General features: G+C 39.2%; 1 protein-coding gene across 1 annotated transcript; it reads left to right on the top strand.

The window, feature by feature from the left end:
- Nucleotides 1-6,643: 6,643 nt before the first annotated feature.
- On the top strand, nucleotides 6,644-23,472 carry Styx (serine/threonine/tyrosine interacting protein; the record flags this gene model as incomplete). Its single annotated transcript, XM_005376778.2, is given in 10 exon segments — nucleotides 6,644-6,676; nucleotides 8,012-8,065; nucleotides 9,374-9,471; nucleotides 11,968-12,028; nucleotides 12,481-12,517; nucleotides 12,909-12,948; nucleotides 13,028-13,078; nucleotides 13,849-13,921; nucleotides 18,268-18,361; nucleotides 20,773-23,472. Coding segments are annotated over 10 exon segments (615 nt in total), but the record flags the coding sequence as incomplete, so codon positions are not given.

Here is a 23,472-nt window from a genome sequence, read left to right as displayed (position 1 = left end):
CCCCAGGCCCGACGTCGCAGCCCCCACTCGGAGCAGCCCCGCGACCCCGGAGGCGTCCGGGACCCTGGGCGGAACCTCGCTGTCGCCGGGCCGAGCCGCGCTCCCCGCCCGAGATCCGGGCTCGGGGGCTGTCAGGGTCCCAGCGTGTGATGGGGTGCCCCCCGCGATCAGGGTTCCCTGGGGTGAGGGTCACCCTGTATCGGCGGAGCCGTGCCGCGTGCTGTGGTTTCTCACACCAGCTCGAGCAGTAGCTTTGGTGTCCACGATTCTCTTGTGGGACACACATGGCCCCACGTGTGGAATAGTCCTGGGGCCGGAACTTTTGAAGTGCTCTCGCTTCCTAAAGTTTTTTGTTTCTACGCAAAAAGCTGTGACCAAGAGAATAAAATATCACAACGCTACCTCATTTGAATCTTGAAAACTCATCAGAAATCTTCCTCTTTGGAGAAAAGTTAATATGTAGAATAAAATTCTTTGTACCTTATACTGGGTTTCTAATTAGAGATTCTTTTTACTCCACCTTACTTCCTGCCTAACGTTTAGGTTAGGGTGGTTTTTTGTTTGTAGATTTTTTGGGTTTTTTTTTCATGTGTTGCAATATTTTCTAGTTTTGGAAACTATTACGGTAGTTTATTCTAGAGACTGAATTAGTAATTGGACAAGGATATTTGGTTATACTTTAAAGATTAAAATTTCTAGAGTTTGGAATACCTTGAAAGTCATTAGTAAATGAAGCTTTCCTGTTTAGAAGACCATTGGCTTTATTTCCTATCTATTCTTTGAGTATCTGTATTTGGGGTTCACGTTTTATTATTTACAAGGCTCCCATGCTTGTGGTAGTGATGCTTGAGAACTGTATGTTTTGAAAGTAGACTCAATAAGAAAAAGGCATTTACACTTTTTTCTTTTAACATACAGTAATGTGAATGAGGAATATGGGTTTATATCCTGAACGTAATTCAGTAGTTTCAGTACTGCAAGCAACCTTAGAAATAATAATCCTTCCCAGTGTCAACAACTTCTAGTTTCCTGAAAATAAGTGATGTGCCAAATAAACACTGTACCACAAGGCACAGGAGGACCTTGGAATCCTGATTCCTAATGCATTCCTCTTTGTTTGTTTGTTTTGCAGTACTAGGGATTGAACCAGGGCCTTTGCTCTGAGCTCCATCCCCAGTCCTGTTTTGGTTTGAGACAGGGCCTTGCTAACCTGACAAGCTATGCTCCAATTGGGTGATCCTCCAGCCTGAGCCTGCCAGAGTGCTGGGAATACAGGCTTTTAATACACCTCGATTTTTCCCTCTCTTAATCTTTTTTTTTTTGTCTTTTTGAGACAGGGTCTTGCTCTGCAGTTCAGGCTGACCTTGAGCTCACTTCGTAGCCTGGTCTGGCCTCGAACTCAATGATCCTCCTGCCTCAGCCTCCCGAGTGCTGGGGTTGCAGGCCTGCGCCACCATGCCCAGCCAAACCCTCTCTTAATCTTAAAAATTATAAAGTTTTCTTAGACTTCACATTTAATCTTGTATTGCGTATATATTTAATCCCTGCAAAGTTATAAATTCTTAACTGGGAGTACAGCTTGCTTCTTTCCTGTGTGGGACTGTTGAAAACATACTCTGTTCCTTTGTCAGCTATGAGGAGGTTTTTTCCCCCATGCCGAGCATTTCTCCAGTAGACCCCCCACTGGATGCCCTGTGATTCAGTTCAATTCTGATGCACTCAGAATTAAGAGTTAGATCCTTAGTCCCTCAAGACTGTCCCTAGCCCTCACTGTTCAGATGGCCGTACTATCTGCAGTACTATCAGTTTGTTGGTATGGCTTCAGAACCCAGGAAAAATGTGTTTACCCTTTTACTAAAAAGGATGTTACAAAGGATGCAGATGAGCAGCCAGAGGAAGAGGTGTGTGGGGCGCGGTGCGAGACAGGGCACATGGCTCTCTGGACCTCCAGTTGTTTAGCAACTTGGCGGCTCCGCAAATTTCTTTCCTTTCCAGAGTTGAGAGGTTCGTCTCCAGCCCCCTCCCACCACCCTCTCCCCCTTCCCAGGGGTCGGTAGGCGAAGCTGAAAATTCTCATCTTCTGATCCCCTGTTGTCTTTCTGGTGACCAGCCCCACCTGACAGTCCACTCTCAGCCCCTCCATTAGCACCAACTTGGTTGTGGGCAAAGGTGTCTCATTGTAAATCCCAAAAGACTCTTCTATTACTGGAAAATTAGAGGAGGCAGAGGTCTGTGACAGAAACTGGGCCAAGAACCAAGGATCTTTCAGATTATATCATAGAGGTAAGAGCTTAAAACTCAGTGGTTAGTGATGCGGTATAATCGGCTGAAAGCCAATTCGTAGCTTATTTCATGGCATTGGATGTTTGATCCCTTTTGGTTGCAAGTAAGAAAAACCAGCTCAGACTAGCTTGGGGGGGTAGCGGGGTGGGGAGAAGTAAAGAATAACTAAATCCGAAAAGAAAAAGTAGTGTTCTAAGCTAGTCCCAGGACCTAACAAGATGGAGGTGTTAAACTTATAGTGGCGTCTTGACTCTTAGGAGTTCAGGTCCTAAAAGCCTGTTTGTGAAAAAATGACAAAAGTACCTCTTCCCTGAAATTCTGCAGGGTTTGAGTGTTGATGCAATTCAGGTCATGTGTCTACCAGTCAGAATAGCCCGGGAGGGATGAATAAGCCCAGTCTCCTATCCCCAGATCCTTGGCTAGGGAGTAAAGTTAATTGGTGGCCCTCCCACATAGGAGCGTTTCCACAGATGGAGGGTGCTTTTTGGGCTGACAAAGCTATAAATAGTGGCTATCTAAATAATCTGGGCTGTATATTTAATCACAGTAGGCTGACTTTAATAACAGTGATAATTTTCTGATTTCCAGTGAGACATCCAAACTGTCAAATGATCTTATGTAGTCAGAATAAAGTCAGTACTGTTTCTTCCTCATAGGAAGCACCACATGGAAAGTCAAATTACCTTCCAAATTTTGCTTTGGTAAAATGAGATGCAAATAGAGAAATTTTGGTGAATGCTTTTAATGATTAATGTGATCACTCTATGATAGTTTGATTCTATAAGAATATTTTCAAGTTTCTTGAAATACTTATCAAGCTTCCTTGCTTGCTTTTCTTCTTTTTCTTTCTTTCTTTTTTTGCTGAGACAGGGTTGATAGGATCAGGCATTCTTCGTATAGGACAGTGCTAGCAAAAGTTTATCATCACTTCCTTAAAACTTTTTTTGTGATTTCCCATTGTTTTGAGGATTAAGTTAAAACCTTTGACAGCATCGGCAAGATCTTGAGTTATCTGGTATCTGCCCATCATCACCAACCTTATTATGAGCAACTGTTGTCTATGTCCCTTTCTCTGTGTGCCCAAGATCATCTTTTAGTTCTGAAGATGCTCAGGGCTTTCACACTGAGCTACATGACCAGCCCGTTACATATTTGAGACAGAGTGTTGCTAAGTTACTTGCACTGGGCTCGAACCTGTGACCCTCTTGCCTCAGCCTCCACCTGTGCTGGGATTACAGGTGTGTGCCATCACACTTGGTTAGAGAGGTGCTTTTTAATGCTGGTAATAGAGTAGAAACACCCAGGGAATATGTCTGTTTTGGTTTATGGTATTGCGTACTGGGAATGAAACCACACCCTTTGTACTGAGTGAAGTCCCTTGCCCTATTTTATTAGGCTGTACTCTTCATGGGTGCATTTATTTCAGGGTCTTTGAACATTTTTTAATTCCCCAAATATAGTTTTATAAATCTTTGCATGGTATGAGGAGTTCCAGAAAGGTGTTTTAATTTGCAGTACCTTCTACCTCATACTGATTGAAGGATTTTTACTTAGGATTTTTCATTCATTCATTCTTTCATTTGAGATGGGGTCTCCCTGTGTTGCCTAGGCTGGCCTCAGAATCATGACCCTCCATCTCAGCCTCCAGAGTAGCTGGGATGACAGGCATGCGACACTATGCCTAGCTTATAAATAATTTGTCAAAGCAATGGTTTATGTCACAGTTAGGGGTATTTTGGTTTGCCTGGCTTGCTTTAGTTGGATAACTGTGGTTGGAGTGCTGGGCTAATGGGCAGAAGTTTGGGAAATTGATCCTAATGATTCACTGCAATAGGAACTTTTTAAGTAAAGGAGTCTATCCCATTAAACTACAAACTGAAGGAGGATGGATTTTAGGGGCAGCTTGGCAGGTTGAAATTCATGAGTATAATGGGCTGTGGCTAAGAGGATGAGTGGTGAAGGGCTTGTCCAGGGCTTGGGCTCTGGGTTCAGTTCTCAGCACCCGTATGGCGGGGGTGGGGGCGGTGAGGAGGAGAAGGAGATCCAGTTAAGACTTGGTTTTAGAAACTTGTTCAGACAGATATCTAGTAGAACAAGACTGTGAGCATGGATACCCTTTCAAAGCTAGATCCAGTACTATAAAGAAATTTTCTCTCAGATAAAACTTCCGGGTTTCAAGGCATCCATCCTTATTAAAACAAAGTCATGCTCCCGGAGTAAGGCTGCATGCTCATCTACCCTATTACTCAGGATACATTTCCATTCTCTCTTACTGTGTATGGCTATCATAACTATTTTTTGATAAATAAAGATGGTCCATTATATTCTATAGGTTCATGGTGATTTTAATTTAAAAACAGTTTAAATTAGTAGCCAGTGAAGCTACCCCCTCCCCCTCTCTTGGTAAAATGAATATTGCAGGGAAAAAAAACCCACATTTATCCTGTGGCTTTGAGTTTCTTCTGGCATGTTGCCAAGTTGAAGGAGTTCGGGAAATGCCACCACAAAGTCTATTGCATTGGTATGTTGATTACCCTGGGCTTAAGGCATTGGAAAAGCAGCAAATGCAGAGAATGGCTTTCTCTGAACTCCCCTTATCTCTGGGATAGATCCTCCGGAAGGAATTCACTTGTCGCCAGTTCTCTCCCAGGGAGTTTGATTAGCAGTGGAAGATTGACTTTACAAAGAAGAATAGAGTAGATACAAACTTTGGCACAGACCATCATCTGTTCTTCCAAGGGCCCATTCATCTTTCTTCAAAATCACGTACTGTTCTAAGCTGCCTGTGCCCCTCTGTTTTCTCACCTGTGAGAAGCTGTATAAGCTTGTAAAGCTCAGTGATACTTTGGTTTTACCTCCAGACACTTAATATATTTGTGTACCTTTTTATTATCTCCCTGTTGTACATTTATAAACGCAGTTATCAAATCATCATAGGTTAGAAAGTCTTCGCTCTCCACAGATATTTTCCAGAATATATGTATGCCGTTTCTGTGTTTCCATGTTTTGTTTTGTTTTGTTTATGTTTTTGTTTTTTGTGTGTGTGCTACTATAGATCTAATCCAGGGCCTCACACATGCTAGCTAAGTATTCTACCACTGAGCTACACCTCCAGCCCTGTTTGTTTTTTTATTATTATTCACAGTTTAATGATTTCATTTTAATTAACCTCAGAAGTACACATTTCATTTGATTGCTTTTTTCTGTCTCATAGCTCTGACAAGTTGCTTCAGGAAAAGGGTGGCCATTAGATTTCTTGAAAATCTTTTTAGAAAAAGGAAAAAGATCTCTAGACTCTAGTGCTGTAGATCTCCATAATGCACATCTATTGTGTGCTTGTTCTGTGTAAGGTACTATGCTCAACGTTAGGGGTACTATGACTAAAAGAAGTATTTGGGCTAAGGGTTTTTTTTTGTTTTTTGTTTTTTTTGGTACTGGGAATTGAACTCAGGACCTTGTGCTTGCCAGGCAGGCACTTGTGCCACTGAGCTATATCCCCGGCCCTGGGCTAAGTTTTTAAAAACTTTTCTATGTTAAAAAAATGCCATCTTGTAAGTGAACATTCAATTTGATTACATATTCCCTGTAGCTTGGAAAGCCTAGGCTTTTATTTCTGTTCCGTTAATTCTCAAATCATTATTGTTATTTCATGTAGTCAATATTTGTTTAAATATGTTTGTCATAAAGTTTCTCCTTATATTGAAAGTTTATATAGTGCAGTGATTAAGAGAATGAATTCTAGATTCAGACTACCTGAGCTCACAATCAAAGTTCTCTATGCCTAAAATTTAAATGTAAAATAGACATAGTGATAGTACCTTTTCTCTAAAGAACATCTCTGAAGAGTTCTTTTAATAAAAATCTGCTTGTATTAAGTCTTTTCTTTTACTTTTATTCCTGAAAGGTGATTTTCTGAGCATATCTCTAGATGACAGTTATTTTGTTGGTTTGAATGAATTATTCCCATCTGCTGTTCTTGCACTGGAGAAGTCAGTCTTAATTATCTCTCCTCTCATATGTAGTCTGTCTTTTTTGTCAGACCACATTGTCAACACAGAAATTACATCTATTTCTCGGCATCTCCTGCTCTACCCTACAATAGGCAAATAATCATCTGACTGTGATCACCAGCATATGTACTTTTAAAAATTGTTTGTTGTGGTGCTGAGGATCAAACCTAGGGCCTCCTGCATGTTAGGGAAGCCCTTTACCACTCTACTATGTCTTCAGCCCTATAGACGTTTCTTTAAGTGTTATTTAAAAATATATATATATTTTTTTGTATGACGCATCTTTAGTCTTTCATTGGGTGACATTTTTCATGTTACTTACTTGTCTTCTTGTGTTTTCCTTTGTAAAGGAGTGGACCTACCCAATGAGACGAGAGATGCAGGTAGGGGGACTTTCTGTTATTTTATATAAATAACCTAGTTTCATGAACGGTTTGAGACCTGTTGGCTTATGATCTGTAGGTTCATCATTAAGTATTTTAAATAGCGACTTTTTAATACAAGTGTATACATGCTTGCATGCATGCTTACATGAGTCGTTTTAATCTGAAAAGTGGAATACTAAATTTGTATTATTGAAAGCAGTTTGCTGTTTTTTTAGTTTAGATAAGTTCAAGAGTGTTGACTGTTAAGCAAATCAGACTGTTCATTTTTGTGCATGTCCAACCAGCATCCACAGATAAGGCTCCTGGCACACGCCTGTAATTCTAGCACTTGGGAGGCTGAGGCAGAAGGATCATCACAAGTTCGAGATCAGCCTGAGCTACAAAGTAAGCTCAAGGACAGCCCGAACTGCATAGTGAGACCCTGCCTCAAAAAGGCCAAAAAAAAAAAAAGAAGCACAATTTAAGACCCCAAAAGAGTACTTTCAGTTTAGAATGAGTTAAAATGATAAGCAGTACTCGTCATTGCTTTTCGTTTGCATTTTGTACCGTCTGCAGTCAGCATGGCTCACCCCAGGATCTAGTCATGTCTCATTCCTTGGGGTGTCTTAACTTTTAAATATGTATCTTCCTCTCAGTGAAAATGAACTTTTAAGAAAATATCTGAGTACATCTGAGGCTTTTTACTTGGTGCTGTGGGGCATGCAAAAATGAGGAAAAGGTAATTTCTGAGTAAAACCAGCTGGTGGGACAAAGCAGTCCCATATGTAAGTAACTATAATCATAATTCGTTTGCTTCTATTAACTATAGATAATAGTTGTAATACTTTTCTTTTTTGTCTTTTTGAGACAAGGTCTCGATGTGTAGTTTAGGCTGGTCTCAAATTCACAAGGATCCTCCTGCCTCAGCCTCCTGAGTGCTAGAATTTTAGGTGTGCACCACCGCATCCTGCTAAATACTGTTGTATCTTGTGCTACTTTTGTCAATTCGAGAGGAAGGATTTTCTTCATGCCTGTTTAATTTTTAGAGCATAGAAAATAGATGTGATATTAGGGAGGTTTTATTAATCTAAAAGCAATGAAAAGCACTGTGGAAGTTCAAATATTAGGCTTTTCAGAACTACATTTAAACTTGAAAATATCTCCCTTAGCATTGTGAGGCACATCTGCGTTTCTCTTCCCAGTCATTAGCTCAGTGTGGCTAAGAAATGCTCCCCAAATGACAAAAGCAAATTATTATACTGAAAACACCCCACAAGTCTAATGATGTGGTGCGTATGTGGTATAAATTAAAATTACTAATGGTGATTTTTTTTTTTCCCTACCTCTCCCTAGGAAATTTTACCTGGATTATTCTTAGGCCCATATTCTTCTGCTATGAAAAGCAAGGTATGAACTTTAGGTTAGGTTCACCAAGAGACTTTAGTAACCAGCTTTCTCGGGTATATGCTTTTGCAATACGAAAGTTTTTATTTAGGTTTTTATTTTAAGGAGCATTCACAAATGCTATGTATTAATAGTAATTAACACTGTGTTAGTACATGCCTTTTTCCCATTTTACTAGACCAGTGGTTCTTAAATGTTCCATCACAAATGAGGTATTTTTAAAAAATTTTGTAATACCAGAAATTTAAAAAAACAAATTAAGCCCAGAGATTATTTGTTGTATCTCCAGGATTTTTACTGATTTATTTTTATTTATTTATTTATTTATTTTTGGTGCTGGGAATTGAACTCGGGCCCTCATACTTGCCAGGCAGGCGCTTGTGCTGCTGAGCTACATCCCTGGCCCTGCTGATTTATTTTTAATTTTTAAATTTTCATAGTTTCATAATGTTGAGGATCAAACCCAGAGTATGTTAGGCAGTACTGTACTGTATAGCTGCATCACCACCACCACCCCAGTTTTTTTGTTTTGAGATAAGATGTCACTACGTTGACCAGGCTAGACATAAATTTGCTGTCTTCCTGCTTTAGCCCTCTCGAGTGCTGTACCCCATCACACCTACAAATATGATGTTGTCTATTTTATTTTTCTCACAGGAAGTCTATGAGTTTGAAAGATTCACCAATCAAGCTAGGCATGTTGGTGCGCACGTGTGATCCCAGCACACTGTGACGCTGAAGTAGGAGGATAGATTTGAGCCTAACCTGAACGATTTAGTGATTTAGTGAGACTTCTGTCTCAAAAGAAAGTATAGGTGGGGATGCAGCACAATGTGAAGGCCCTGCGTTCAATCCCCAGTTCTGCCAAAAAAGAAGGAAGGGGAAGAAAGATAGGAGATAAAAAGATTAACCAATTTAACCAATCAGATTGCCCTGTAGTAACTTATTTACCCTCTAAAAATATTAAGCACCTATGGTTGTTAATCATAGCTTCTAAACAATATGCGATACAATAAACCCTGAAATATAAAAATTGCTGTTTTCCAAGTAAATTGTCTTTAAGATCTCATCAAGATCGGGCATTACGTGTAGACATAAAATACCCCTGTTAGCCTTGTGAAGACATTTAAAGTATTAATCTTGAATCACTGAACTGTCTTGCTGATCATTTTAAGTAAATTATCACAAAATGAGCTTTAACCAAACTGTGCTTGGCTCAGTGGGAGGTCCTGTGTATTTTGGAACATGTTACAGTAAAATGATTTATATTTTAACTGTCTCTTTTCTGTCTCCCCCATTTTTTTTTTACAGCTACCTATACTGCAGAAACATGGAATAACTCACATAATTTGCATACGACAAAATATTGAAGCAAACTTTATTAAACCAAACTTTCAACAATTATTTAGGTAGGAATCATTGCTGTGATGTATAAAAATATTGTTAGTAAACATGTAGGACAGTTTTCATTTTACCTTATTTTATATGTAATCGTCTGCATATTTATCTTGTGAAGATGGGCTGTGTGGTATATAATTTTTAAAATAAACTTTTTTTTTTTTTTTTTTGAGACAGGGTCTTGCTATGCAGTGCAGGCTGGCCTTGAGCTCACTTTGTAGCCTAGGCTGGTGCGAACTTGGAAGAATTCTCCTTCCTCAGCCTCCTGAGTGCTGGGATTACAGACATGCGCCACCATACCCGGCCCCTAGCCCGTATTTAATTTATTTTGAGATAGGGTCTCCCTAAGTCACTAAAGTTACTTAGACTGGGCTAGAATTTGCAGTCTTCTGCTTTAGACTGCTGGAGTTCTGGGATTACAGTTGTGTGCCACCGTATCCAGCAAAAATCATTCGTATAGATAAACTTCGTTTTTTACACTTTTTCAACTTAATTTTTTGGTGATTGCTTCCTATCAGTACTTACACTGCTATAGTATGACTATATTAAAATAAGTGCACTTGAATATCTAATGCTTTTGAATATTATTTTAAATTCATTATTAAAAGAATATGTTATACATGGTTAAAGGTAAAAGTGTACATAAGCCACCTCAGTTTTACCGTGGGAGGCAGCTATTGTTGACTGTCTTTAGTATCTTTCTAGAGATACTCTATATCTGTATAAAAGCATCAGTTAAAAATATCTTCATGCTTTTCTCTATTTATAAAAATGAATACAAGCTGGGCGTGGTGGCACACACCTGTAACACCAGTACTCTGGGAAGTTGCTGTGGGAGGGTCACAGGTTAGAGCCCAGCATGGCAGCTTAGTGATTCAGTGCGACCCCTTCTCAGAATGAAAAGGATATTGCTCAGTGCAAAGGCCCTGGTTCAGTTTGCAGTACCACAAAAACAAAAAACAAATAAGTGCAGTCTGTAAATACCCATACCTACAGTGCACTCCAAAGTATATCGTATAAACATACTATAGCATACTGTGAAAAAGAATGGACTGTATCGTTGTGTGATCATTGGGTAGTATCTTCATGATTGATTACATGAAAAAAACAGTATAGAACCAGATTCAATTTCCTGTGTATTTAAAAATACATATTTACATTGAAAAGTTCTGGACCAGCAGAGTAGAAATTTCATAGTACAGTAGATGCTTCTGAGAAGAAAAATTGAGGGTCTAGGATGATAAAAGGACCCATATTTCTTTGTAGATACTTTCATAGTGTTCATCCTTTATCAAGGTGCTACAATCCTCAGGCTGGCCCCATGCTCCTAGGCTCAAGTGATCCTCTGTCTGAGCCTCCTGAGTAACGGGAACTATACTGGTTTTGATTTGTGAAAGAAGTACTTATTTTTCTGCCTTTGGGGAACTGTAGCATGATAACAGAAAAAATATTAGCAACCATGGATGATCTATAATCCAGAGAAAATTCTTTTAGTCAGCATTTTGGTATATTCTAGATCTTACTGTGTTACATATGTGTACTGTGTATACTCACATTACACACGTGGATGAAAAGGGGACTCAAAGCCGGGATTTACACGTGCTTGACAAGTGCTGTACCACTGAGCCACATGCCCAGGCCAGAGAATGATGCATTTTAAAATGTTACTCTATTCATTTCTAACTTGTATACAGTATTCATTTTTAGTAAGGAAATGTTCTGGGTGCCGGTTCTTTATCCTAATAAAGAACCGTTATTCCCCAGATTAATGATTTTGGCTTCTTACAGACTAATAGATCTAGTCATTCTTGCAATTCAAAATGATGTCCACAGCTAGGTCTGCGCAGTTACTTAGTATAATGTCATTGTCACGATCCTTGAGGGTTATACATTGGATTTTTCTTGCATTCTTGGTTTTCACTGTATTAAGCCCTGAATTCTCTGAAGTTTCTACCTGAAAGATCATTGAAGAAAGTATTTACTTTCTATGTCTACCCTTACCTAGAGGAAAGTTTCTTTCGTACTTGTGCTTTTTCTGTTTTAACCGGATGGATTTTTTTTATATTAAAATATCAGAGAAATGTTAACATGTTATTTAATGGTTTACATACTATTCCCTCAGGCAGTATAAAAATCTGTGACCCAGGGCCAGGGATATAGCTCAGCAGCACAGTGCCTGCCTGGCAGGCACAACAAGGTCCTGAGTTCAATTCCTGGTACCCACAAAAACACAAAACAAAAAAAAGACTATGACCTAGTTCTTGGAAATGCGATAACTTGGATAATTATCATTATTATTATTATTATTTTGTGTGTGTGGTACCGGGGATTGAACTCAGGACCTTGCACTTGCCAAGCAGCCACTTGTGCCACTGAGCTATATCCCCAGCCCGCATAATTATTTTTGTATTCTTTTCATAATTACCAAGAAATAGTCAAAGTTATATATATATATATATATGAACATTTTATCTGAAAGTGCTTATCACAACCTGTTCTATTTTCAGATATTTAGTCTTGGATATTGCAGATAATCCAGTGGAAAATATAATACGTTTTTTCCCTATGGTAGGTATAAATATTTTAGTATCATATAAAATTTATTTATAATTTGACTTCTTTGTTTTTGTTTTTTTGTTTTTTCTCTGGTACTGGGAACCGAACTCACGACCTTGCGCTTGCCAGGCAGGCGCTTTGCCGCTGAGCTAAATCCCCAGCCCTAATTTGACTTCTTAATTATGGTCCTAAAACTTACTACTTTTACTTGGTTAGCTAACTCTTGCAGGGTTACTTTTTAAAAAGGCAATAAATTATTTGTAGAAGCTGTTTCCAATTAAGTTTAGCTTCTGCACAATTTTTTTAAACTTTTTAATAGTGGTATTTGTAGCATTTTGGAAATTTTGAATTAAGATAATTTATATTTCATAAATTAACAAGAAATTGTTTCCTATAGATTTTATTTGCTCACTATTTTATGCTCAGCTAATCTGCATATTATGACATTGTCTTTTTGCCTTCAGACTAAGGAATTTATTGATGGGAGCTTACAAGCTGGAGGTAAGTTGTATTTCTCATAATTAGCTAGTGTTTGTTTTTAGGAGGGTCTGTATAGTAGTATTTTAGTTGGTAATTTTCCTAAATGTAGGATATGGAAATTGTAGTTACATATAATAGAATATTCCCAAATTTATATTTTCCCAACTACTTGTTTCATTTATGTAAGCTTTTTGAAATAATCTCTAAATAACTATTTTCAAATTCTCTGTGAGCTTTACATTTCTTTAAAGGTCTGTTGTATTCTCTACAAGTAAAGATTTGAAAACTAGTAGATATCCAACTGGCATGTGTATGATATAAAATATTTAAGGAAAGACAGCTGTGGTCTCAGTATATTTCAGCTGCTGGTGTAAGTATTTTTCTTAGAATAACCATTTCTTATTTTTTGCAGGAAAAGTTCTTGTCCATGGAAATGCAGGGATCTCCAGAAGGTATGAAGTTAAAGATAATCTTTCTTTCTCTAATACTTAATTGGTGAGTTCTCTAAAAATTGTTTCCCCTTGTCTTTAGTGCTGCCTTTGTTATTGCATACATTATGGAGACATTTGGGATGAAGTACAGGTAAGCAAGTACATTAAAACCTAGCCACAGTTCAAATTCTCATAAATGATGTTGAGTAGAAACGGTTGGGTATTTGAAGTTAGTGCTTGCCTTATTTAAAAGGCTAACTTACTGTGTTTTCCTTTATTAGTTTTTGAGTGATAATTGAATTGTCAGTAGCATCTATTCATAATTCAGGACAGTCTTATCAAAAATAATCTTTGCCAAGCTTAGTACATAGATTTCTTTAAAAGAACTTTGTGATCCAAAACAAAACCAAACCCTAGCCATTATTCAGTATTGCCTTTCTCTTTGTCTTGTATAAGTTAGAAATGTGTCATCATGGACACTTTTAGGTTTCACTCCCAAATGGAAAGTTTGCTTTAAAAGTATCAGTTCTTAAATATTATTTTAATTCAAATGCTTTGCTTATTAAATGGAAAAAGATTTACCATGCACTGTGTACTTTACCATTTATATATATTCTCTGTATTATTTGGACTCTTGTCAGTAATACAGTAAAAATAACTTCAGTTCCATTGTGCCCGATACTGACTGCTCAGGCAATTTTATCTTTATCTTACTTAAGCCTCACAGCAATACAGGGTGTTAGCATTTTGTTTAACCAGTGATACTATCTTGAACGTGTACTATATAACAGGTGTACTACATACATAAAGTGTTTAATACTTGTCTCCCATTTTACCAGTGAAGCTTAGAGAAATTGAGTCTGGAAAGTAGGATTAATTCATGAAACAATGCCTTTTCTTTAATTTTCTTTTCCTTTTCAGAGATGCATTTGCTTATGTGCAAGAAAGAAGATTTTGTATTAATCCTAATGCTGGATTTGTCCATCAACTTCAGGTAAGTACTCTCCTCTTTCTCCTTAAGGTAGTCAGAATGTAAAATCTTTTGTTCTGTTAGGTGTGGAATTTAGAATTTTCATAACCATGATTTGGTTATTCAAATTCACATTTGTACTAGAAGTATTTTTTAAGTTATGGTTAATAGCAGATAAGGTTGTACATGCTTGTAATTTGAGCTTGTGGGGAGGCTGAAGCCAAAGGATCAAAAGTTCAAGCCCAGCTTGGTCAGCTTAGTCAAATGCTATCCAAAATAAAATTTTTAAAAGGGCTGGGGATGTAGCTCAGTAGTAGAGAGCTTGTCTTGTGTGCTGCAGGCCCTGGGTGTAATACCTGGTACTACAAAACTAATCAAAACAAAAAAACAAGGAAGAAAAAGGAGTTAAAGGCATATTGTTAGATCCAAGGTAAAATAAAGCATAAGAGTATTTCAATTTTAAGACACACTGAACATCCCTAATTTGGAAATCTGAAGTCTGAAATGTTCCACTATGTAAAAATTTTTGAGTGCTGATATTTGAATTACAGATGACCAGCCAGTAAAGTCTATGAAACTATTCTGAAATCCAAAAATCTTCAAAATCTAAAATATTTCTGGTCCCAAGCGTTTTGGATAAGAGATACTCAATGTATGTTCCAAATATAGCAGGCTTTTTAATTCTGTGTGTTCTATCTTTTGTATGTTGTTCCAAATTTTGTTGATGCCCAGAAAATATACTACCATACAACATTTTTTTGGGTTTGGCCTGGTTGTATAAAAACTTTTTGAAAACATATTTATATTTGAAAAGTAATCTATGCTTATAGTTAAAAATAATTCTGCAGTGCTTAAGAATACAACATAAGTAAGTCTTCTTAATATTTTATCTTGAAGATATTTTGTGATACACAGTTGTTGGTCACAAAACATTTTGGTTAGCAAAACACATGGTGGTGGTGGTGCTATGGTTTATAAGAGCCTTGTCTATTAAGGAAACTTACTATCTTAATATAGCCCACTGATTTGACTTCTGTTAGCGTCCCATGTTTTTAACAAATACCTGAGCTAAGCAACTTACGAAGAGGAAAGGGTTTTAGAGGTCCCACTCTGTGACTGATGGGCCTGGTAGCTTGGGCTTGTGGTGAGGCAGCACACCATGGTAGTGTATGGCAGAGCAAACTCACATGTGTCGCCAGCCAGGGAGCAAAGAACAGGAACGAGGCTGGGTTCACACAAGTCCATTCAGAATGCACCTCTAGTTACCTAAGAATAGTACTTCCCACTAGGCCCCGCCTATCGAAGACTCCACCATCTCCCAATGTTTCCCCTGCAGGGACCACGCCTTAACCCATGGGCCTTTGGGAGACATTAATGATCCAAACTGTGGCAATGCCACTTTTATTATAGTCCATATTGTCATCTATACTTGCGGCTGTTTCTGGACTTTATCTCTTCTATGGATGTGTTTTATTGCTATACTTATATCAGAGTTTTGTTTTGTTTTGAGACAGGGTCTTGCTTTTATCCAGGTTGGTCCCAAGTTCCTGGGTTCAAGTAGTCCTCCTGCCTGAACCTCCTAAGTAACTGAGATTGTAGGCCTGTGCCACCATGCCTGGCCCAGTTTCAAAATGGTGATTTTATACAATTTGTTATTTGCTCAAGTCTTTCATTAGTGTCCTTTCTAGAATTTTCCTAGTGAGTTTTTATTTGGTATCACTTTCACTAGAAAGAATCTGAGGATTTTGCAGGGTTGTTTGTTTTGGGCTTTTTGTTATGAAGTTTTCTATGTTGCCCAAGCTGGCCCTCCTGAGCAAGATTTGGAGCAAAGACGTAAATCATGAAGATATCTGGGGGGAATATCTTGGTGGAGGGCGGCATATGTGTGGTGTTTTCAAGGAACCGTGAGGTCAGTGTGTCTGGAACAGAGTAAGCAAATGAGATAGTTAGGGATTAGAGCTGAGTGGGATCACTAAGTGAGGTCTTTCGGTTTTAAGCGGAGTATTAAATCTTACAGTATCAATTTGGCGGCTTGAATGTAGGCTACAGAGAGTTGAGAGTGAAGACAGAGGCAAGTAGCCCACTTAGGCTATTGCCGCCATAATACAGTGGAGAGTGCTGGATTGCAGCACATAGTAGTAGCAGAAGAGTTGAGAAGAGATCAGGTTTGAAGGTATAATTGTCAAGTAGTATTTACTACTTGATTGGATAGAGGTTCTCAAAGGGAGAGGGAAAAACTGAATCTAAGCTTGGTGCGGTGGTGCAGGCCTGTGACCCCAGCACTCTGGGAGGCTGAGGCTGGAGGATCAAAACTTCAAGTCTAGCAATTTAACAAGACCCTATCTCAAAATAAAAGAGTTATAAAGGCTGACGAAGTAGCTCAGTGAAGAAGCTCTGGATTCAGTCCCAAGTACTAACAAAATAAAAACCAAAGAGAGAAAGAAACAGACAGACAGAAACTAAGCCTTTAGCCTGAACAACCGGAGGACCAATTGCTCCTTACTTAATGCAGGAAGCTACATTAGATTAGGAGATGATTTTCATCTAGAGAGGTTGAGAGGGCTGTCAGGAAGAAGGCAGGAACATGTACGTGAAGTTCAGGAGAAGGAGTCCTGTGTAGGGATGGCCAGTATACACGGTATTGAAAGCTCTGAAGCTGGGTGAGGTCACTAGGAGTGAGTGTAGATAAAGAAGAATTCAAAGACGTAACCCGGTGTATTCCGACCTGTAGAGGTTGGTGAGATGAATTAGCAGGAGTTTGATAAGGAAGGCCAGCAAGGTAGGAAGGAGATCAGGATAGGATGGTGTGTGAGATGTCAGGTGCAGGCAGTATTGTAAAAAGGAGGGGGCGATTCACTGTCACAGAACATGAGGTCATTGATTTCCTTGACAAAGTTCTTGTGGAGTGGGGAGGATAAGCACAGTTGCAGATTTTTAAGGGAAAATGGGAAGAGAGAAATTTCAGCAATAGCCAATTCTAGGAACTTTACCTTGAAAGGGAAAACAGAAATGAAGTAGTGGCTGAAGAAGTAGGATTAAGAGGGCTTTACTTGGATAGGAGAAAATACAGCATTTTCTACATGCTGATTGGAAAAACCCAGGAGAAAGGGAGAAATTATTTTGCCACAGTTGCATGGTGTGGTCTGTTCTTTGTTGATTCTATTAGTCATTGTTTCTTTGTCTCTTTTGTTTCTTTGTTGAGTGTGAATGGTTGATATGTCTGTTGTCCTCTGCCTTCCATGAGTCCTTTTGTCTCTTTGAAGTAACTTCACAAATGCCATTGACTTAACTCGGGCTGCTGTGACAAAATACCATAGACTTTGCGATTTAAAAACAATTTTTTTCCTCACAGTTGGGAGGGTGGGAAGTCCAAAATCAGTGTGCCCACCGAAGTGCGTTAGGTGATTGTCACACATCGCCAGGCTTTCCGTTTACCCCTTTACCCCTCGCTGTTAGCTGAGCAAGGTCAGCAGGTTGCAGGCCACATGCCACTCAGATCCCTTCCACCTTACTAAACCTGGTAGTCTGCTTCTTGCAAGTATGGATGTCTCATTTTCCCTAATATGCCATCCTTCCCAGAGCTCACTCATGCTTAACTGTCATGATGTTCAAGGGGTTGCTGGATCTATCTTAAGTCTGCTAGCATTTTTGGAAAGTATGAACTGTACTTACGGTGCCTGAGAAGGTTGCAGAAGCAAGCATCTTATGTGCACAGCTCAGTCTGTTTCCATTTTTAAAAAATTTTATCATAAAGTATAATATACTTACAGAGAATGTGTAAAATATAACATGCATGTGACCTGCGCCCCTCTTGAGAGCCCTTCCCAAGCACAACCCTTCCTTTTGTAAAAGAAAACCACCGTCCTGGTCTGTTTTGTAACCCTTCCCTTACTTTCCTCCTCATTCTTTTCCTAGTCAGTGTATGGATATTTCTTAGTTTTATCAAATGTTTTCCTTGTTTTCAGAAAGGGGAGAGTTACAGAAATGCCTTTAGTGTTCCATCTTTAACTGGAGGCAGATGATTGTTATTAAGGAATCAGATAACCCAATAAATGCTTGAGTATATTTTAGTTCATTTTTTCTTAGAATCATTGATGAGATTGGTAGTTTAGGTATTTGGTTTTTTTTCTTCCTTATCAGATGGAATTAGAGGTCATTATAGCTAATGCCCCAGTGGCAGAGGGCACACCCTGTACTGACAGCCAGTTCAGTGTGTGGTACAGTAGGGCAGCCTCTTAACCTGACTTGATTTATAGTTATCAGTCCTTGGTGATTATGAGAGAAACTTTAAAGCTCTAGCAGTGACACATTAATGACTTTTTGGTATTAGAATGAAAATGTATGTTAAAGTAAATTAAAATGTTTTTTAGGAATATGAAGCCATCTACCTAGCAAAGTTAACAATACAGATGATGTCACCACTTCAAATAGAAAGGTCCTTATCTGTTCATTCTGGTACCACAGGTAAGAATGTTTTCTTTAAAAAAAAAAAAGGGGGGCCAGGTATATCACAGTGTCTGCCTGGGAAACGCAAAGTGCTGAGTTGATTGCCACTACCAAAAAAAGGAAAAGACACACTCATTGCTTATATACAGGTTGTACCAAATAATTTAGAAAGATGTAGGTAAACTTGAATTAAAACAAGATAATTTGAAAAAGACTGATTTTATAATGAATAAATGTGTGTTATAATGAGCTTTTGCACTGTGTATACTGCAGGTATAGTCAGTTAGAAGAAGCTGGTCAGATGATCAGATACCTGCTTGTTTTGTTATGGTTTTGTGGTATTGGGAATTTAAACCTAGAGCTCGGCACAAGCTAGGTGAGGACTCTACCACTGAACTACATCCCTAACCCTGCTTGGTTTAAAAGTCTCCTAAGTGGTACAGCTCTATTTAAAAGATTAATATGAGGAGTCTGGTTTAGGTGATCTTATCAAAAATAAAGAACAGGATGGGCATGGTAGTGCACACACACAGACACAAGAAAAAGAGCTTTGTGTAACAAGTAGCCTGGGGTGCCATCCCAGTATCCCGCCCCCCTCAACATTTCAGATTCACTAGGGTGAGTATGAGCTGCTTTTTTCTCTTGCTGTCAGTATTTTGACCTCTTCTTCCCTCCTGTGCTATTTTATGAACACCCAAAGCCTGTCATTTTCAAAGTTAATCTAAGCATGGTCTCAAAATCTTTAATCCTCCTTTTCCAAGACTTTGCTACTCTTGTTTAATTCTTTTGTTTTTAACCTACTAGATACAGTAGTCACAGCACGTAAGCTTTTCTAGCCCTGTTTATTTCAGTCTGCTTTTGAACTGGCAGGCTTCTAAGGTAGGAAGAACAGGTTCCACACCTGGAACGTGAGCACCGCAGACTGGGTCCACAAGTCCAGAACGCTGCGCTGAACTGCACTTCCTGAAGTGATAAAGCTGCATAATCATCTCTTAGTTTCAGCTTCTAGTCATCACTGACTGCTTTTCTCTGGTGCCACTCTGTGGTCACTTTCTAAATCCTGCTGGGTCTCTTAAGCTTTGTTGTTTGAATTTTACCCTTAATCTCAGCCTTGTTCAGGTCCACGTTCATCTCCTGTCCAAACTTGGTCTGTTTTGTATCATGACCAGACTTCTTTTCCTTTTCCAAAGCCTTCACTTGACTTTATTCCACAGAAGGAAATATATGGACTGCCCTTCCGATTTTTCAGTTTGTGTCTCTCTGTCCTTTTCATATGTGCATTGCAGAGAACGGAACTAATAGTTTTCCTGTCTGTTTTTCCTCACCTAAAATGTATCATACTGTCTTCCTGTTTTGTATGGGAAATGTCATTTCCTCGGGAAACGAGGTGCTTAATGCTCTCTGCGCCTCCAGACCTCTTCACGCACAGCTCCCTCAGAAGCGTAACGCGTCACTGAAACCCAGTCACAGCATCTGTATTCAGCCTTATGACGAGGATATTTTCTACCTTATTCCATTGTATTGACAGTATACTTTCATTTACTGTTTTGATCTTATAGTGAAATAGCAGTTTTGTGTTGGAAATTGCCCTCTGGATCAACATTATTAGTGTGACTTAATACAACATAAGTTTGAGGCCAGGCTATCGTCAGACACAAAACACAGCAGACGCTATGCCAGTTCAGCTGTTCTCTATACTGAGACTCAGGTTTACTGAATGTAACTATTACACTGTGTGGGGAGTTTGTGTACTATCTGCTACATGTCTTTCTATCACCCTAGGTTTGTTGAGAATAATACAACAGGTTCGGTGGGAAAATACTTTCAGGTGCTTTTCATAACAGCATCTGTGAAAACAATAATTTTGTCTAAAATTTATACAACAATGATTAATTTCTGGAAGTTTTATGTCCTGTGTTACATATTTATATGCCTAAAAAGCATAAATTTGGTAACCAAACTCTGGGTACCATTCAGCTTCTCAAAAGTGCTAATTTCACACTACTTTAAAACTTAATTTTTGAGGCTGGGTGTGGTGGCACATGCCTGCTCTCAGTACTTAGGAGGCTGAGGCAGGAGGATTGTTGCAAGTCTGAGGCCAGCCTGGACTACTCAGAGAGTCCAGACCAGTCTGAATACATAGTGAGACTTTGTCTAAACACACATACACACATGCAATTTTAATATATATTAATTATTAAGAAATAACTACATTCTTTAATTCTCAGGAGAGAAAATATAGCTTGACATAAGGTTAAAAGGTTATTTGGGTAATTTGCAACAGAAGAACTTGCTAAAAGTTTGCCATAAGTTCAGTCATGAAATTATCTTAAGTACGTAGTATCACTTTATGACAAATTTTTACTGGCTGTTATACTCTAACATGAATTTATTGAATTTTCATTTTATGTTCACTCAATAACTTTTAGGCAGTTTGAAGAGAACACATGAAGAAGAAGATGATTTTGGAAACATGCAAGTGGCCACTGCCCAGAATGGCTGACTCAAGACTAACGTTACAGAGGCTGCAAATTTCTATTTGGAAAGAGAAAATACTGAAGATGATAATAATTTAAAGTGGTAAAAACACAAGTAGTTTCCTTTCAGTTACGTTGCTTCCAGACGTTTCTCTGCAACTTGCTAAGCAACATTTTAAGAAGATGTTGGACTTCTGCAGTAGATGGCACTGATGGTTTTACCCTTTTTTTTTTTTTAACTTTACAGTTTTATTATAAACTAAGAATTTTGGACTTGCAAAGAGTTATTATTGCAATAATGCACTTTTCATACTTGAAATTTATTTGTATGACACAAAGTTATTACTTTAAACAAAATGCAAGTTAGGGGGCATTTGTTGATCAATTTTGGGTAATTTATAACAAAAGAATTTCCTAGGGTTTGCTACAAATTCGTTTTGTGTTCTATATATTACATTTAAAAAATAATTTTACAGTTACATTTTATGATGGAACCCAACATAACAGAAGTGCAGGAATCTACCACTTTCTTAGTATAAGTCAATAAATGAATGACTAGTTTTTTAACCTTCTTGATCCCTTGTTAATTAGCTACCCTTATTCTACTTAATCCAGTTAATGCTTCCTATTACCTTAATTCATTTATTCTTTAAGGGAAAATGTTTTGCTTTATAGTACAAGATGTTCAAAAACAAAGGTAACATTAAGATTTTCAATTGAATTTTTTCTTTCAAAGTACATAACTTTCTGGTTTTTTGAGACAGGGTCTTGCTGTATAGCCCACACTGGCCTCATTTATGATCCTCCTGCCTCAGCCACCCAAGTATTGGGATTACAGGCTAGAAATGCATAAATCTCGACACTGAGTTCTTGCACAGCGTATCATCCTCTAAACAGGACAGCCAACTTGCTGTGTTTCCTGTCCTCAACTCTGAAATTTGTCCCACTGCAAAGAAGGTGCTCTCTGCAGTCCCTCATTTGTCTCTCAGTGGCTTTCACCCGTGCGGCACCACTGCCTCACAAGTGGGTTCGGGTCCACGGGGGAGGATCTGCTGTCGTCTTTCTGATGAGCTCAAAGTCCTCCCGGCCCTGGTAATCAGATTGTTCCTAGAACATCCACAGCTCCCTGAGGAGCTGCCAGCTTTTGTACAGGGAGCCAGGGGACAGAAGTGTGTGTCCGTGTACCCTGGAGCCCGAGGACACTCAAGCTTCTCCGGTCCTCCCAGAAGCTTTGCAGTGTAAGGATAATCTTCTTGTAGAGTCCTTGTCCTCAGCCTCTCCTCATTGCCTCTGAAATCTCCCAAATGTTGGTCATCTTGGAAAGGGCATCTGCTGACCAGTTGCTCCATACAGGTTGGTTGGACAGCGCTGTCCCCAGGGGAACCCGTGTGAGATGGTGAGTGTGACAAGACACTCCACTTGCCGTCTGTGGCCCCCCTGAGAACCACTGTCAAGGATGTTAACAGCTGCGGTTTCAAGTTGGCTAACAGTGTGTCAGACCCAGCAGTGACTTCCAGGAGCTGGCACGGCTGCCAGAAGAAAAGCAGAAGCACCTGCTGGGCTCTGCCGTGAAGCCCGAGGCGAAGGTCCCATCAGGGAAACACACTTGGAGACTCCCTTGGCCAAGATTTCACGTGAGCTGCGTGCAGGGGTCGTGGGGACCCGTCTGCCCACGAGTCAAGATGAGTCGTCCCCACGGGAGCCTTCACTTGCTCCCACTGCCCTCCACCACTGAGCTACTTCCACAGCCCTTTTTTATTTTTTGAACAGGGTCTCACTAAGTAGCCCGACCTGGGCTTGATCTTGGAATCCTCCCTGCCTCAGCCTTCTGGGTGCTGGGATTACAGGCCTGTCTGAGGCCAGTGTCCCATGTCTTATAAGATATGGGTGATGGTTTCCACTGCTGAACTCCAGAAATCAGAGACCATCCCCGCTGGACTGCTGTGCCCCTAAGCTCTGCCCGCCTCTCCGCACCAGCCCCACCGAAGGTCTCTGCTGCTGCGGTCCCAGCACCACCTTCTCAGCTGCCGCCCATGCGCTCTCCCTTCGCTTGTTTGAAGCCAAATGTCAACACTTTCAGAGCTGCCTGTTTTTACCGTTTTTTTTTCCTAAATGAAGCCCCCAAAAAGAAAAGTGCCTTGCATCACTTAAAAAAATGTTAGTCCTCATTGATCTCTAAACTAGTATGTAGGCCAATGAAAAGCTCTTAACGTTTCTTGTAATTTCTTTTGTTTTTAAACTGTTAGTTTAAACTTAACCTTGAAGAAACATGAAATTATTTGGAATGTGGAACATTTACTTTTTCATATTGTCTTGTTTATGTGAGGTTATTCCAACTCAGATGCTTTTCTTTGAAGGTGAATTTATTGGGGAAAGTGATTTGCGCATGTTTTTTGTGTGTTTTAAATTAGTGTTTTAATCAGTTCTTTATATTGAATTGAAATTTCTCCCATAATTTGCATTAGCAAAGTCACTTTTATAGATCTTAGTTGTCTGTTACTTAGGTCTTTAAAAAAAAAAACTGTAGTTATTTTGAATATATGAGGGAAAAGGAGAGTCTTTAACTTTGCATAGTTGATGACCTTAGGGCAGCACAAAGCAAACTCCTCTCCACTTCTCTCAGTCCTCTCTTGAGGTGCTTCACAAATTGCT

Source organism: Chinchilla lanigera, unplaced genomic scaffold, assembly GCF_000276665.1.
Source record: "Chinchilla lanigera isolate Chin_1 unplaced genomic scaffold, ChiLan1.0 scaffold00008, whole genome shotgun sequence".
Lineage (NCBI taxonomy): Eukaryota > Metazoa > Chordata > Mammalia > Rodentia > Chinchillidae > Chinchilla > Chinchilla lanigera.
This window is presented reverse-complemented; position numbering and strand designations above follow the sequence as displayed.